The 18,198-nt window shown below is 48.0% G+C and overlaps 1 protein-coding gene across 2 annotated transcripts in view; it reads right to left on the reverse strand.

The window, feature by feature from the left end:
* Positions 1-1,059: 1,059 nt before the first annotated feature.
* The window catches only part of PRKCB (protein kinase C beta), a 236,150-nt gene continuing 219,011 nt past the window's right edge, over positions 1,060-18,198 (reverse strand). The window contains exon 17 of one of the 2 annotated variants that reach the window (XM_081965393.1): positions 1,060-1,289. In XM_081965393.1, the coding sequence (XP_081821519.1) occupies positions 1,137-1,289 (153 nt within the window). In that variant the 3' untranslated portion in view covers positions 1,060-1,136. Of the gene's footprint in view, positions 1,290-7,595; positions 9,923-18,198 lie in introns of those variants that run through there. The other variant, XM_081965392.1, reaches the window with a different exon arrangement.

Consider the following 18,198-nt stretch of genomic DNA (forward strand, 5'->3'; position numbering starts at 1 on the left):
ATTGGATGCTGCAAATTATTAAAAGAGCTGGTGGACAAGGATGGTGGCTGAGCCCTGGGGGTTGAGATAGTATCCTCTGATCAGCTGCATTTTTTTCTTTGAGATATCTCTGTTTGTTTTAATTTTGACATTATAAACTGCCCAGAGTAACTGCGGAGTGGGGCAGCCTCAAAACTGAAACAAATACATGATAACATAAACAAAAGCTTGTTTTTAAAAGCCAGAGTTAACCAAAGACTGCAAATTACCCTAGTGACATTTAAATGCCCTCTTATTATTTATTGTCTCCTTTTTGGCTTCTTTCTCCTGGCCCCAAAGCAGCAGAGCCCTTAGCTACAAGACAAACAAACCCATCGACTGTATTAATGAGAGGTGGGGAGGAAATTTGGTGCTAAAGATGTGTCCAAAGCCACTAAAGAGGGAGACAGTCATTTTAGAAACAACTTTAGGACACAAAGTTCTCCACATCAACAAGAGCCTTGTTTCTGGCCTGAACAACAGGGTTGTCTGGTGTGTGTGTGTGTGTGTGTGTGTGTGTGTGTGTGTGTGTATCAATATGGTGCATAATGTAAAAGGGGGGCTTTGATCCCAGGGTTGTGGCCACCATGTTGACTTTTTGGACTCTTGGACACCTTGGAACAACAACCAAACAATAATATGGGGTCACAGCTGCAGGCATACGTGTGGAGGCTATGAAGCATGCTTAGCATTCCAAGACACAAAACGAATCAGGGTTTCAGTTTCAGAGAAATTGCAAAATACAAAGACAGAAGTAAGTCTGGTGCTTGGAGGCCAGAGTCTCGAAATCAGGCAGAAATACACTGGCTAGAGATTCTGAGAAGGCTAGCCGCTCTTTACCCAGGACCAGCAGGAGTCCCTCTGTGGATCGGTCATTTGGGCATACAAAGAGGAAGGGACACTGAAAACAATCAGCCACCTCGCCTCCTACCTGGGATCGTGTGTATCATCAACCCCGGAAGACTAAAGACCGTGAGAGCGTGGGGTGGGTTCAGGCATACATTCATTCTCCCCCTCCCTCCCTCTCACACACACACACACACACACACACACACACACACACGGCATCCTGGAGTTCAGCCCTACGAATACAATAGTAGGAATATTTGCCAGGCGGCCTAAACTTGAATGACAAACTCAGGGTTAGTGTAGGAGAAGCCTGCAAACTCATTCTGGTCCAAATTCATGATGAAGAGTTTGTCGGTGGGCGTGAGTTCCACCGGCTGCCTCGTGAACTCCTTATCGAAGTTGGAAGTGTCGTGCTTGTCTTTCTGTTGGATGAAAAAGCAGAAGAGTTAAAAGCAGTGCAGGGGAAGGGAAGGCACAAGGAGGAGCCCCCAGCAAAAGGGGCCGCATCACCCAAGTGCTGGAGAAGGGTGAGGGGGTCCCACTGCCATTGCCTGGCTAGGAGCCCCTCTCCAGATCAGTACTTACATGGAGGCTCTGCTGGTGCCGGGGGAAGCCACCGCAAGGCTTCCACATTAGCCAGGGGCCTGACACGATGCGTGGCGGTGGCAGCAGCAGCAAAGGAACGGAGGAAGGGGCTGTCCATTTGCTGAGTGGCGCCACCTTGCAGATGCCCTCAGCAAGTGGGGCCCTCAGGTAGACTCCCCTGCAATCCAAGCTGAGAACTGCCCAAGTTCAGGGGCAGAGTGAGGAGCCACGGGGGCTGTGACAAAGACACAGCTGCTTGCCCCCCTTTTAAATTCATGTGAGCCCCAGAACAAGATTGTGGGGCTCACAGCATATGACTATCATGAGCCAAATGCAGGGTTTAGAGTTGAGCATCCTGAGAACAGCTGTTTACGTAACTGTCAGCCAAATCCCTCTTCTTTGGAGGTAAAGATGCAAATCCTGCCTGCGTGAGGCCAAGTCATGTGCCCTCTGGCTCTGGACAGATGTGCCTCTAAGAGCTTGCTCAAAGTTGGTTAGATTTGAATGCAATGGAAGAAAAAAGAAAGAGGAAGCCACACTAGCTACATTCCAGGTGAAGTAAATGGAGAGGCCAATAAAATGAAATCTGATTTATTATCTATCCTAGTCCCCAGCATGGCATCCAAAGACCAAGAGCAGCCCTTGAGTTCCACAGGCCGATTTTCAAATGATGAACGGTTGACTTCCCAGCATCCCCATGAAAGAGCCTGGAAATTCAGCCCTCAAAAAGTGGCCTCTTTCATGCCACCAAAGGGTTTTCTTCCACTGTAATCCCAAAGGTTGCTTTGATTTCTGAGCCATTAACTGTAATGCAGAGAAGAGAGCTGATGATGAGGGCTCAGATTTGCTCCCTGGAGAAGCAGAAGACTGCCATGTCCCTCAACCTTGCCAACTTGAAGAGGTGTGGACGTCAAGACCCAAGATTGAAAAAAGCTTTGGGTGCTCTTGCTTCAGTGGGGACTTAACTCTAGGGCAGGGGTCGACAACCTTAAACACTCAAAGAACCACAAAGGTACTAACTGGAAGCCTCCCCCCCCCCATTCAATTCTGGAGATGACTGGAAGTCCGTTTTCCCCACCATAGAGTCTCCTCCTAGTGTGGCGTCCTTTTTCCTCTACCTGTCCTAACTGAAAGTCCTATCAATTATGGAGCCGACCGGCGACAGGGAGCCGCAGCAGAGGGATGAAAGAGCCACATGCGGCTCCAGAGCTGCAGGTTGCTGACCCCTGCTCTAGGAGAAGGCCTGGCAGAGCTAGTGGGAAGGGATGAAAAGAGGGACCAGCCTGGAGTCATTAGGTAGCCACAAACAAGCTAAGTCCAAACTCCCCCTTGAGTGATGTCGATCCTTATCTAACGCTAACCAAGTGCTGACCGTTAGCTGAGAAGATCCCTGTGCATAAGCTTTTAGCAAGGAATCGGTTAAATTGAGCCTTCAGGCGTGGACCTAGTCTTTAGTGCCTGACAATAGCTTGGAAATTGGGAAAGAGGGATGAAATGTTATTCTCTTCTCTTGTTTCCTTTTCAACTGAAATAACCAGGTGTGTTGTTTCACCTGCAACCAGTCTTGTGAATGCTCCCATGCCACACTTCTTGCATACCTTCCCCCATCTTATGTCCAGGCTGCTACCTATTCCTTGCTCCCTTCCCCCACCTGGCTGCAGCCACTTATCTACCTGCGGCCCTGGTACCTGCAACTTCCCGCCAACTTCCCCACTGATTTTTGATTGCAGGAAGCTGGCAGGAAGTTACCTTGGCTAATGACTGTCAGAATCAGCAACCTGGACTGCAGGGGTGCCGTTGCTAAGTGATGTGCTTGTGCTTTAGGATCTCATCACTTAGCGATGGAAATTCTGGGTTTCAACTGCCGTGCTTAGTCCAGAACTCCCTGTATTGCCCCTGAGGGGCTTGTTCTGGTGCCTTGGTATACTGAGACCCTCCGAGAAATGAAGGAGCAGAAACCGCGCCAGGAGCCCCGGTGGAGAAAAGCAGGAGCTTGACTGATCATGTGGCTGAGTCCGTTTCTGGACCTGCATCATAGTGATAAGGGAGTTGATTCCCTGATTGCATTGTCAGCCACGGACTTCGTTTCAGGGAGGAAGGATACCCTGTGAAGCCCTCTGTGGTTTGGCCCCTAGTACCCCAACCAGATTCAACCTGGTTGTTAGAGCATGGAGGGAGGGGCTCCTTATTGTCCTATATTCCCAGGATGCCCAGGGAGCTAGAGGGCACTCCTTATGGGAGGGGTTCCCCAAGGTGATCGAGCTGCCCCTCCCAGGAGTTTTAAAGAAACTATTAAGAAGGGAGATTCTTCGAACACCCCCGGTGCCTATTTTCTTCTGCCCTTAGGTAGGTTTCATTTTCATGAATTGAATTTTAAGTTGCTTAAATTCTGTCATTTTCATTGTGACGTTGTAGCTACCAAGAGTCAAGAGATTAGGATGGAACAAACAAATAAATAAATAAACCAAGCAAACAAAAGAAACAAAGCAGTGGTGGGATTCAATTTTTTTAACTACCGGTTCTGTGGGCGTGGCTTGGTGCGCATGGCAGGGGAAGGATACTGCAAAATCTCCATTCCCTCCTCACTCCAGAGGAAGATTACTGTGAGGCCTGCAGCCATCTTTTCTTTTGGATCTTTGGCCTGCCACACTTTCTATTGTTCTACTATGCATTTTCTATTGTGGGAAAATGGGAGGGGGGATTCTATGGAGTTAGATGATGTGTAGCCATAACAAAAACATTTCTAGAAAGCCAAGGTCATCCTTTGTCTCTGCACCTCTGCACTTGACTGGAATTGGATGGGTGGAACTGCCAGCATGGCAGTGGGAGATTGGACCATGGGATGGACTTGTGGGTGTGTGTGTGGGGGGGCAGGATCTTGAATTTTCAACTAGGTGGGGAAAACCGGGAAGCTTTCAGATTCAGGTTTTCCCAGATGTGTCAACATGGCTCTCTTAATAAATTGGAACTTTGAGCAATTCTTTGCCTTGGACTCTGATTTACTTTTGGATGCTATTTGACAACCCTGACAATTACTGCAAAATCCCCTTTTCCTCCCGATCAGTTGGGGCTCAGGAGAAAGAGAATAGATGGGGAGGGGCCAGCCAGAAGTGCTATTTACCGGTTCTCTGAACTACTCTGCTACTGTTCTCCAGAACTGGACAGAACCTGCTGAATGCCCCCTCTGAAACAATCTCATGATTAGCAGGTACCGAAGGCCAATCAAATTCTGCTCTTTTCTTCTCTGGTCAGCAAGATCCTGACCCCGAAGTGGGAGATTTCAACACCAATTTCCGATCAATGGATTTCTGTCCCATGGCTGCGTCCAGGCATGTGCTCTTAATTGGCCAGTTATACAGTGGGTGGTCCTTGCATTGTGTGTGCATCTGTGAGGGCTTTTTAGGGTCATCATCAAGTGGTCAAAAAATAGCAGCAACATATTTAAGAGGGTCTAAGGCAGGAGTGCCAAACTCAATTTCATTGGGGGGCATAATGAGGGGTGGGACTGTCCAGGGTGGGTGTGGCCAGCTCAACGTCACTCCTGTCCGAGGCACATGTGGGGTGTGTGTGCGAGCACTCTGCCAGCAGAAATGGGCCCCCAAGCTCCCTTTTTGGCTGCCACAACCTCCTGCTCTGCTCCGTTTTCACTGGCAGAGGGTTACAGGAGGCTGTGGCAGCCAAAAACGGAGCTTGGGGGCCCGTTTTCACTGGCTGAAGCACTGCGGGCCACTCCTTCGCTCTTTCCCGGGCAGTCCCATGGGCCATGGATACGGCCCCCGGGCCTTGAGTTTGACACCGCTGGTCAGAAGGAAATCCACTCCAGGAAAATATGCATGGGGAACCAGGCCAGCTGTACTAATAGAGTAAGCACAACATAACAGTTCCACAGGAAAGAAAAGAACTTGTTTTCCAAGGTGGTATGAATGAAAGGGCCACCTTAGCTACAAAGGAGTACTTTTCAGGTGTGTTCCAGAAGAACGACTGACTTCATTTGGAATCAATGCCAAAGTAACTGGGGTTGTTCTCCTTGCCTGCTCTTGATCAAGCAGCTTAAATTCTACCGTCCTGTTATTTTCATAGGTGACATGGAGGCTACATGCTGTGAACGGAATGGGACAACTCACTGCGGCCAACTCACTGTAGCCCCCTCACCTTGGCCAACTCCTTACGGCCAACCCGCCGCAGGACAATTGAACCATTCAATTTAATTATTTAAAATAAATTAAAAATATTTTGATTTTTGTCATTCACATTTCATTCTGTCCCTCCTTTTGCATCCTTTCTTCCATGATTCTATTCCACCATTTCTTTGATGTTATGTAACTTCTGTCCTGGGGCGAGTTGGCTGTGGAGAGATAGCTGTGGTGAACTGGCTGTGGCGAGTTGGCCGAAGCGGATGATCATAGACCCTGCTGGGCAACACGGATCCCCATTTTGCTTTGGACATTTGTGTGGAAAGAAGCACAGAGCTGGAGGAAAGGGAGAATTCCCCTTCAGCTCAACTATGTGAGGTCCTGAAGCTTTCTACCTCACCTTTGCTCCATCTAGGAGAATCCTCCACAATCTGGTGCTAGTCAGATGCGTTGGACAGAGCCTCATCATGACAAGGGCCAGGGGAGTTGCAATCCAAGGCCCTCTAGGCCAGTGTTTTTCAACCTTGGCAACTTGAAGATGTCCGGACTTCAACTCCCAGAATTCCCCAGCCAGCGAATGCTGGCTGGGGAATTCTGGGAGTTGAAGTCCGGACATCTTCAAGTTGCCAAGGTTGAAAAACACTGCTCTAGGCCAAAGAACCCACAGGACAGTGGCCCCCATTATTCTAGGTGGTTGTATCAGTTATTACTGAGGGGTAAAAGCAGTGATTGATGAAATCATGTGGACATGAAGAAGCCGGAACAAAAATGTCTTGAAAACTAGGTTTCATCTGTTTGCTTAGAAGGGTTACAAAGAATGTGTGTCTTCTCCTGGGTAACCTTTCCCGTGTTTTTTCTCTCTCACAGTCACTCAATGGGAAGTGTGGAGAAGCACAATTTGTTATTTGGGTCTCTCTCTCTCTCCTGCTTTCTCTCCTCCAGGAACCCTTTCTAATTGCCCAAAAGGACAGCTGGCTCTGAGCAAAACTGTGGGCCGATGATGAGTCATGGATGACCACATGCCGCCTGATGTGACAGAGAAGCTTTCGGGGAGGTGTGGGGCCTTGGCCAAAGCCTCCCACAGAGAACATTGCTGTGGGCTTCGAAAGAGCCAGTAAAAGAAGGTTGTGCTGTTTGTGAGGATCAGAGAAAACCGGAGGGACCTTTATCTTTGGACTGAGAAGAGAGCAGCCCTTCTGCTTTCCTTAGGCACCATTGGAATATTGGGGGAGAAGTCAAGGTCATGCCATCTCCAGTGATGGACGCTTGGACAACTATCCCACATAACCATGGTCTTTGATTATGCCATTTTCCATTGCTTAGATTCCTGAGTCCTGGGTTGACTGAGGACTCCAAATCCTAGGATTGAGTAGTGAGAAGGAGAAGAGAAGGATCACTTCAGAGGCTGCCCATTGTTGAGGAGTTGGAATGTTAAGCTCTTATCTCCAAGACCCAAGTTCTCCAGGTAAGTGCTACATGGGTCTTGTATTGCTCCAGAGTTGCATTCTCCCTGAAGGTCTTGAGGAAACCAAACCATCATCTCAATGGTGCTAGATTTTAAATTTTGAATTAGAGGGTAGCATTTCAGGAATGGAGTTCACTCCCTGCTCAAGGCAAGAACCCTAAATAATTATAGAAAAATTATGGGATTTTCTATTCTGAATTTTTAATATTCTGATTCAGATTACCTACTATTTTGTAGAGTTGGACTAAAAACACCCATATCTGAAATTTCAATCTCTTACAGAAGGTTTTCTTCTTTTCTTTCTTTTTTTTAACGTATATTTCTAAGGAAAGATCCTAAATCTTGCTGAAAGTTCATTTCGAAGTTCATGATTAGATTTCACATGTCAAGTTCATCAGTTTCGGCCCTGATGGTTTCTAAAAGGTAATAAATGTAATGTGACTGTTAATGCTGTCAGATTTGAACTTCTGAGCAGAGATTTTGCTTTCAAAGTATTCCCTTCACATTGAAGACCTGTTTTAGAATAAATTGAGGTTGCCTCAAAATAAGATTCACTTTTTATTTTATAACTGTTTCTGGAAAAAAAAGTTGGCATAGCATAAACAACTCAAAATCAAACTGATAGTTGCACACCCCACAAGCATGATGTGGGAAAGAACAAAAAAGAAAGGTATGCATTATCCGAACCTTAAAGGATCTCTCTCTCTCTTCTTTCTTTCTTTCTTTCTTTCTTTCTTTCTTTCTTTCTTTCTTTCTTTCTTTCTTTCTTTTTCTCAAAAACACAGACAACTTCAAATTCCAACAGAAAATATTTCTTATTCTATGAAGAATATTAGCCAAACCAAAAATATTTTACAGCTTCAGTCAAATTACACACAACCTTTTGGATTTTAAATATCAGCTTAATTTTAGCAAAATACTAAATTTTTGACACAGATAAAGCACGGTGGGACATATGGAATTTGTTAATTTGGCAGCTGGACGAACAGCACCCCCCTCCCCCCAAATGCTTGCAAAGGTGCCACACAGGGTTGATACGAATTAAACATAAAAACTAACATGGAATGGTAGATACGAGGTTGACCATTGACTCCAAGATGGGAATTTTGATGGCCAGGTTGGGGACTCCTGAGACAAAAGGGGTGACATTTTGTGCTGAAAGGTGCCTCCTTACCAGGCCAAGGCAACCTGAGCTAAACAAATTCAGAAAGCGAAGTGGCTCCATAAACTCAGTTCCAGCAGCCAATTCCCCCTCCCCTTGGGAACCCTTCCTCTCTTCTAGCACTGGAAACCAAACCAGGGCTTCTCAGTTCTGACTGGCTCTGGAGGACCACCCTGGCCCCTTCCCTTACCCTCCCTTGCAGCCATGTCCCCACAAACCCCGGGGACCCCTCTTCTCCACTCTCCAGAAACACAGAGTCCCACCTTCTCCTGTGCCAGGTCACCTGATTCAACATTGGCAACGCTTCTCCATCCTTTCAGGTGCCGGTAAATTTTCTCTGAATTGAACAAGCCAGGAAGTATCTTTCATCCCTCAAGAGGAGGCTCTTTTCTTCCATCTGAGACTCTCGGGAGCCCCTCTCCTTCAGGCTGGGACCAGCCAGGGATTCCCCCAGGAAACTTTCCCAGCTATCTACAATGATGCCCTCAGCATTGCTGGGTGAGACCAGGCAGCGTTTGTCTCCATGTTGCTTGTGCTTTTCAGTTAGCCTTGGGAAGGCCAGATCAAGTTCCAGGACTTCTTTTAGGTGTGGATTTATTAATGCAAATAAACAGAATAGTTAAGAAGAACATGAGAAATGGCAATAACTGAAGGTGGATGTTGTGGGATTCCTATGGGAGGGGGAAGGGGCTGCGTAACTTCAAACATGGCCCACAGGGGGACAGAAGCTGCCTGCTTCTGCCTCCCTCACCAAATCTAACTGGCATGACTTCCTTCTAAGGAAGACTCTGGAGACCCTCCTTGTCCCCCATCTCAATCCCCTGGGATTCCTGGGAATAAGAATAAACATCTTGGAGGATCAACATCTACTGACAGGCTTCACGGATTCACTGAGGTTTGGGGAACTAAATGCAGGCTGGACCCAAAGGCCTCTAGCAGCCAGTCCTGACTCATCGTGATTGTTGCAGGTGCCATGGAAATAACACAGAGCTCTCTCTCTCTCTCTCTCTCCAGATGGGTTTCACACCAAAGTGAAGCGGGGAGACAAGGAGGCGGCAGCATCCTCTAAGCGGGTGATTCTGCAAGGGACAAAGGAGCCGAGCCAAGTCCCATCTTGCAAAGGCAGAGCAGGTCCACTTCTTTTGCCAACTGCTTCCTTGGGAAGAAGCCAAGTGGGGCGGAGGAGAAGAGGAGAGCACCGTCCAGATCCAGAGGCGTTTCACTAACTTTAAAGGAAGTGGGTCTTTCCACCGCTTGCCGCCTGTTCAACCACCAGGAGGACCTGATCTTTAGACTCACAGCCATAACACTTCCGTTGCTCTTTCTTTCTCCTCCCCTGTGCCACGGATGCAACCACACTCAGTTGCAGCTCAAGTCTTTGAAGGATGGTCATTCCAGTATCAACACAAAAGAAATATATATATATATATATATATCCAAAGCATGACAGCTAATGGTTGCAACAGAGGGCGCCACCAGACAGCAGCCGGGACCAAATGGAGATGGCCATGGGTGTGCAAGGGGAGGGGGGGGAGGGGGAGGATGGTCTACTTAGCTCTTGACTTCAGGCTTAAAAAACTCAGAGTTAAGAAAGGAAAAGCCTTCAAATTCTGATTGGTCAATGTTCCTGATGACTTCCTGGTCAGGTGGAGTTAAGACAGGTGGATGGCGGGTGAAAAACCGGTCGAAGTTTTCAGCATTGCGTCCGCACTATGAAAGGGGAAGAAAAGAACTCATGGCAGGTGGCGAAAGGAGCAAAGGGGGAAAAAATGCAAAAAAAGTTGGATGCAGCTTGTTATGTCGCCCTTGCAGCCCCACCCAACCGCCACCCCACAATCCGGGCTGCAGGCAAAGTCATGAGCAAAATGAGAGAACCGAAAAGAATCAATGCAAAGTCCTGATGGCCCCAGTGTGGCAGCAGGGAGCGGCCCAGAGTCACGGAAGTCATGGATATGCTGGGAAGCGGGAGACTCTTGGCTGGCCTTGGCAAGTAATTGCAGGAGGGGAATGGATGGTGAGGCAATTACTTGCAAGGCTCTGCCGGACACATGCAAGGTTGCTACATGCAGAGCTTCTCTGGCTGCTCAGAAAACAAACCAAGGCTGCCTTGGATGTCGATCCCAGGCTGGTGCCCGGTGCGCCAGGGCTTCCCATGCACAGGACCCCCAGAGAGTTTCAGGCAGGTTCACACGGGATGCCGGGCATCGAGTACCAGGGGTGGGTTTTTCCCTCTCTTATCTGCATGCAAGCCAACCGCCCCTTGGTGAACAGCATTGAAAAAGCATTAAGAAATTGAGCGGACAATTTTTCTGGAATGAAAAATTCTGCAGCCATTTCTTCAGGGAAAGGCAGCATCACAACCATGCTGAATTTGGTGCCTGGGTGGGAGAAGGGCCATCCTGATGTCTTTCTTTGGGATTTAGTGGAGTTAAGGCATCAGACTAGAAACCGGGAGGTGGGGAGTTCTAGTCCCACCTTGGGTGCAAAGCCAGGTGAGTGACCTTGGGCCAGTCCCTTTCTCTCGGCCGGAGGAAGGAGGCTCTGGCAAAGCACTTCTGAAAAACCTGGCCAAGGAAACTGCAGGGACTTGTCCAGGCAGCCTCCGAAAATCAGATGTGATTGAAGGGAAGAAAAAAATATTAGAGGCTAAAAAGTCTGTTAGGAAATGATTGCACAGAGAAGACGAGTGTGTTGATACCCATTTCCTTTCTCTTGTCATTAGTAAGAGCAAGAGTTTCTCTGGCACCCCCCCCCCCATTTGCTTTGAAAGTCATTCCAAATTTGCCTTTATAAATGGAATAACAACCGGTAGGAAAACACAGGAGAATTTTTTTGCCTGGCAACTGAAGGCAAGCGGTGGGAATCCCATTTGACCAGGCCCGTTTGAAAGAACAAAGCTGTAAACACTTGTTGTCAATCATGAAACCCTGGAGAATGTTGCAAATCCACCAAATGAGGGGCCTGGGTCAGAGAACAAGATGCCAGAAGGAAGGAAATGCTTCCCTAGCAAACCAATACAGGTAAAGACTCCCCGATCCAGAATATCAGACATAAGGTGAATTGGATTCCGGCTGAAACTTTTCCAGCACAACAAGATGCTAAAAACCTCCCAGTCACTCTGGAAATGGGCTTTAGGATTCTGTGACCAGGCAAGGTCTGCATTCTAGTCCACAATTCAAACTCAACATTACACTGCAAGTGTGATTTTAACAGATTTAACAGATTAAGAGAGTTGGAAGGGACCTTGTAGGTCATCTAGTCCAATCCCCCACCCAAGCAGGAGACGCTACACCATTTCTGACAGATGGTAGTCCAGCCTCTTCGAGTCTGTCCCCCTTTTGGGGGGGTCTGTTACAACCTTCTGGCAAGAGAACAAAAATCAAGGCAGCAGCAGCATTTTCCCCTGGCAGCTTTTTAAAAGGATGGAGGAAATTCCCACCTAGGGTGATGCCTGGTTTGAACCCAGAACCCTTCCTAGGAGAATTCAAGTGCAATCAGCCAGACAAAATGAGAATATCAGCTCAAGCAGCCTTGATACCACCTGGCAGCATAAAAAGAACGACCCAGTCCCTTCTTTGACTTGCTGGAGCAGAATGTGCAGCTGTTTGACTTGGTTAGCCACAGCTGGGATTCCGTAATCCACAATTGCAGCGGTCGGATTGCCAGCCTCCCGATCCCACCTTGGAAGATGAGACAGGAAGCCACAAATGGAAGAGACAGAGCAGCCCTTGAAGGGCTGGGCCGAGTAAAGCTTGCCAGTCCTGCTGGCCTCACCATGATGGGCCCTTCGTTCCTGGCTGCTTTGATCAAAGCAGCTGCAGAGCTTCCCTTGCTTGGCGTGAGGTTTCCGAGGAAAAAAGTGCAGCTTCAAAGCTTCCCTCTTCCCTGCTCTTGTACACAGCTTGAAAGCTCGCTCAGCTCCGGTGGCGCCTCTTCCCTGACACTTTTCAAGCCCCCTTGATGGCTTTTTAGCTGTCATTTGCTGAGACAAATGGATTTGCATCATCTGTAAACTGAAATCACCCAAGACTGATTCAAAAGGGCTTTTTTCCCAAAAAGCAGCTGGACTCCCGTGGTTTTCTCTTTGAAAACGTTTTGCTCCTCATCCAAGGAGCTTCTTCGGTTTTCTTCGAGAAAGGAGATGAGAAGAGAAGCATTTTCAAAGACAAAACCAAGGAAGTCCAGTCGCCTTTTGGAAAAAGCACCTTTGGGACAGCTGTGACCTGAGAATTTCCATAGACATTCAAGCCTCACCTTTGCACACCGTCCAACCTCTTCAGGCCCTCACAGTTGCTAACTGGAGAAAGGTGAGGTTGCCCTGAGCTTTTGGACCACAACTACGACACAAAAATTCACACCCCACCTGATTCCAAGAAGAGGCCAATGGCAGGAGAACACAATCCTGCAATACAGTCACCGCCACCAGCCTCCTTGCTATCGCCCAGCCCAGCCAGTCCCCATTCAGGGACTCCCTTCTGGGATCTCCTTTGAAGGAAGCAGCTCCAAGAACAACCAATGATAAGAAGGCAAAGAAGGGGGCATGGAAGGGGGCGGGGGGAGTGGCAGGAACAGAACCAAGAAACACAACATTCTGCCCCCCCTCCCCCATATTATGGTGATTTCTTACCACATTTTCTGGACAGCCTAATTTCCTTCCTTCCTTCCTCCCCCCCCCCCTTCTCTTTCAGAAATAGAACATCTTCAATAGAGAGAAGCAGATAACCTCATCAGGGTTTTTCAACCTTGGCCACTTGAAGATGTCCGGATTTGCTGGCTGGGGAATTCTGGGAGTTGAAGTCGGGACATCTTCAAGTGGCCAAGGTTGAGAAACACTGATCTAAGGCATATTTCCAAATTCAAATACAGCGTTTTTAGTGCTCATGATGATGAGCAGAGTCTGGTGTCCAGAGATGCTACTTTGTCTTTCTTCAAGACACAGGATGGCAACTCCAGCACCAACAAAAGAGACTATTTGCAGTTCAGAGATGAGCTTTAGGGTTCTTAGTGCCCTCTGAGCTCAGTGGTTTGCTTGCAGACATCTCATTATCCATCTAAGTAACATCATCAATGCGAGAAGGGAATGGGGTTGCCTCTCCGTTTATTTACAACTGACTTGTCCTGTTGGTGTTGATTAGCGTTCTCAGTGGTTGCTTGATAAGGATGTTGTTTACTGTTTGATTTTTTTTTTGTCTGGATGGGTTGTTACAACAGAGAGCAAACACCACTCCCCAGTAGCCCTGATGATGTTGCCTAGTTGGGTAATGAAACGTCTGCAAGAAAACCACCAAGCTCAGAGAGCATCAAGGACCCCACAGTCCTCCTCCTCTGCTCTGTAACTCCCCCTCTGTTCTAGCACTGATGATGTTAGCTAGTTGGGTAATGAAACATCTGCAAGAAAGCCACCAAGCTCAGAGGGCACCAAGGACCCCACAGTCCTTTTCTTCCTTGTCCTCCTCCTCTCCTCCTCCTCCCCTGCTCCCTTCTATCACTGATGATGTTAGCTAGTTGGGTAATGAAACATCTGCAAGAAAACCACCAAGCTCCAAGAGCACCAAGGACCCCACAGTCCTCCTCCTTTGCTCTGTAACTCCCCCTCTGTTCTAGCACTGATGATGTTACCTAGTTGGGTAATGAAACGTCTGCAAGAAAGCCACCAAGCTCAGAGGGCACCAAGGATTCTACATCAAAGTTTCCTGGGTTTCCTTCTGGCGATGGTTATTGGCTTTTCCTTGACCCTGTTTTTAGCAGAAAAGCCTGGAAGGGGAACATCTGTGTACACACACACATCTTCTGCGCAACAGGAAGGCCTGCCTATTCGGATCGTCTGCCAGAGAACATATAGGCCAGATGGTGCTGAGGCAAAACTGCCAGCCAAGGCATTCTTCCAGCCACTACGTTCCTTCTGTCGGCCTCTCCAGTGTGGGGTGACAAAAGAAGAAGGTTGTCAGAACTGCCAACACAATGCAGGGAAATTCTTTTGCGCATTCTTCGGTCTTTCATTGTGCTCAGTGTTGCAGCGACCCAAAGGCAGCAGGAAGCGGCTACGATTGGCAAGGGAGGAGGAGTCCCCACACTTCCCCAGGTGCAGGAGGAGCCAAGCATCACACCTGCCCCCCCGTTTGGCCCTGAAAAACTCATAGCCCCGTTGAATTGGGCGCACTTGCCTTCGGAAGACAAACTGCATTAAAAAGTCTTTAATTATTGACTACGTAAAACGATTTACATTATAATGTAGCTCTCTATGCCTCCCTCTCTTGTTATTTTTAAACTGTTCTTCTTTTAGCATAGTCTTTGGAAAAAGCTGCTCTTCTATATGAAACAAAAGACCCCCGTGCTCAAAATGCTAGTCCCAGAAAACACTAATCTCTCCTATCCCAGCCAGAGAGAAGGAACGGGCACCTCTGTCTCTAGGACAGAGATGGCAAACCTTTTCAGCACCAAGGGCCCAAATCAGAATGCACGGTGGTGTGTGCGTGCATGTGTGCCAGTGCGCCGGGAAACCCAAAGACCAGATGGGCGGTGCGCATGCACCTGGTCTTCGGGTTTCTGGTACGCATACTGGTCTTTGCGCCTGCTGAAGCCCTGGAAACCCAAGCACCAGGTGGGTGGCACATGCATGGGTGCAGGCCAGCTGGTCTTTGGGTCTCCAGCACTGCAGCACATGCGAAGACCAGCTGGTTGGTGTGCGAGTGCGGCTGGAAACCAGAAGAGCAGCTGGTGATGGCGTGCGTGCCCACAGAGAGGCCACCTCTGGCATACGTGCCATAAGTTCACCATCATGACTCTATGATGTGATCTCTAAGCCCCTTATGACCAGTAGGACTGATAAGGGACTCACTGCTTGCCCCCCTTTCTGTTGGAGATTTGCCTGAGAAAAATGCAACACCCAGCCACCCCCACGGTTTACCCAGGGGTAGGGAGTCATCTTTGGCTCCTGGGTGGCCCCACCAGTCACCAGAGCCACGGAGAAAGGCGGAGGTGTGTGTCGAAAGCCACCAGCCATGGAAACCAACCAAGTCAGGAAAGAAGCTGGAAGGATTCTATTTTTAAGTGCACAGGGAGCTGAGTTAAACCTCTCCCCTCTCCTGATGTACATTTTGAGGAACGCAGGGATAATTACATCAGGTTCATTTGTATTCGAGATTGGAGGCAATCAGACAGCCTGGAACTGGGCTCCCTTGTTTTGCGACGTGTGAGAGGCGGTCAGATTTTGGTGGTCCAGTCCTGGAACGGATTCAACCAGTCTGACCTGCTGCTTTGATCTCCAAGGCAACCAGGAAGCTGTGATGCTACAGGAAGGCAATGGTGCACGTATACTTTTAAAGAACAGCCTTCCCAGCTTCAGAAAAGGGCAAAAGAAGCCTCCCCATTTGTCACTCCCATCCCCATCTCCCTCAAAGAGGCCAGGAGAGGCCCATGGAAGAGGGCAGGAAGGAAGGAAGGATGGGATGGCGGAAGAGCTCTCCCCCACAATGATGCTTTCCGTTTCAGCCTACAGCCCTGAGATCTGACGCTGGTGCTTTGCCATCTAAGGGCTAACCAAATCCAAGCCAGATTAGCTTTCAGAGAGGCTGCCAGTTTGCTTCTGGGTCCATTGAAGGTTGGGCTGCTCTTGACCTTTAAAGCTCTACTGGCATAGAACTGGTTCCCTGAGGAACTGTCTCTTCCTGGTCACTGCTCAGACTCACTTTGCACAAGATGGGCAGCCGTATACATGGATGATAGTTAGATAGCTATCAAGATAGATTTCAGCCTATATTTTGCATTCTTGCTATTGCCTGGTATAGTAATGGGGAGGGTGGGGGCTCAAGGTATTGGGGGGTGGGGGAGGTGCTGATGGAGAATATCTCAAGAAGGGAGGTTTGTTCTCACCATCTTCTGTGCATGCTGATGGCTGGTGTTTGGGTTTGGTCAAGGCCAACTGTCTCTGCATACCAACTGAATGAGGCCACTTGAAGATGTGCTCCACATGACACCTTTGAGAGTTGGAGATTGGACATTGTGTTGGGGTAACTGGGGGGAGGAAGTTGGGTAAATGTTTGATATGTACAAGTTGGCATTTTTTGGCTTCAGATCTTGCTTCACTTTTGCTGTTTTCATTTCATGTCCAGTAAAAGTACCTTATTCTCTAATTAAATGGAGTTGGGAATTTTCTTTCTTGGATTTTAAATGAGGCATGCCTGATATTTAGCAACAGATTTAAAGAGATATAACAGAATAATAGAGTTGGAAGGGACCTTGGAGGTCTTCTAGTCCAGAATTACCTAATCGTTCTGGCTTGGCAGATTGGCAGACCAGTGGAGCAGGGAGAGGGGATGGCTCCCCAGGAGCAGAGGGTAAGTGAGCGTTCTGTTGGCCTCTTGTTAGTAAGACGTTGGAGAAGGAAAACTCAGTCCTGTTTGCCATAAAAGACAATGCAGAGTGAGAAGCCTTGGCCAGCCAAGGCAATTGTGAAAGTTGGAAGTTGCTTTCTGGGGCAGAGGATGCTTTCTTTTCCATTCAAGTTCCTACAGCTAATGCAGAATCATTAAGTATGAAATTGGATTCAAGCCTATGCAATAAGACTTGGTACCATGTTGGATGATTCCCAGTATGGAGGAAACTGGTCAGATGGTGCCAGTCAGGGATGCGTTCTGGCAGTCACTACTGCTGGTTTGCTCATGGGCACACTGCGCGAACGCTTGGTGCATGCTGTGTGCGCATGTGTAATGCAATAAAAATCGCTCTGCGCATGCGCAGAAGCAAAAAACAAGATGGCGGCTCCTACAGTGTTGCCCGGACAATCAGTTCGGGGGCGTGGCTGACCTAGGTTGCTGCCGGTTCCAGCGACCCAGGCCGCCAAACCACTACCGGTTCAGCCGAACTGGTCCAAACCAGTAGGAACCCACCACTGGTGTCAGTCAGTGTAACCTTTTCCACTGGTAATTTTTTAAAAATTCCAGTTGTGCCATTTTGCTCGAGAATTGGGCTTGAGTAGCGCTTGGCTCAAAGTGTTTAATTTCACTTTCAAAAACGATAATACTTCACAAGATAAAAAATATCTCGATGTGATGCCTTAAATATGGATTTTGTTAAGCTGAAATGGAATAATATTTTAGTTATTGAAATAATGGCTTATTTCGTTTGCATTTATATCCTAGGCTACCTGATTATTTATTGTTCTGGACCTAACTCGCCCCTTCCTGCTGCTCAAGAACTGTCTCAGGTGTTGGTGAACCGGGCATATTTTTGTGTCTTGTTCTAAACTCCAGCCAAAGAATAATTGAAGATTTGGGGGCAGGAGTGGGATAAAGAAGCATTTTCTGAAGGAATTAGCATGAAATGAAGCTGCAAAATATAAGGGCTGCTGTGTCCTCAAATGCGAAAAATGTAGTTGTCAGAATGCACACAAAAAACGACCCTCTGGATAGTTAACGGATTAACAGAGTTGGAAGGGACCTTGCAGGTCATCTAGTCCAACCCTCTGTCCAAACAGGAGACCCTACATCTGCCTCTACTGAGGATTGAACTCACAACCTCCTGATTTCTGCCAGGTCACAGCAAATCTAATCCAGGATTCTGAGCTCCTGGGTGGTCATTATCCTGGAAGCCCAGGAAAGGAGAAATTTCCTAATGGTGAGCGCAATCAACCCATGGAACTGCTTGCTTCCAGAGGTTGTGGGTGCTCCATCACTGGTGGCTTTCAAAATGAGACAGGACAACCATTTGTCTGAAATGGTCTAGGGCAGGGGTGTCCAAACCTGGGAACTTTAAGACTTGTGGACTTCAATTCCCAGAATTCCCCAGCCAGAATTCTGGGAGTTGAAGTCCACAAGTCTTAAAGTTCCCAAGTTTGGACACTCCTGGTAGGGTCTGCTGCTGAAGCTGGGGGTTGGACTAGAAGACCTCCAAGGTCCCTTCCAACTCTGTTATTCTATGTTCTATCAGAAGGTGCAGCTTCTTCCTTTGTGTCTGACCAAGTGATCTGCCGTGATTAGACTGATCCA

This window comes from Natrix helvetica (assembly GCF_964273705.1).
Source record: "Natrix helvetica genome assembly, chromosome: 13".
In the NCBI taxonomy this organism is placed as follows: domain Eukaryota; kingdom Metazoa; phylum Chordata; class Lepidosauria; order Squamata; family Natricidae; genus Natrix; species Natrix helvetica.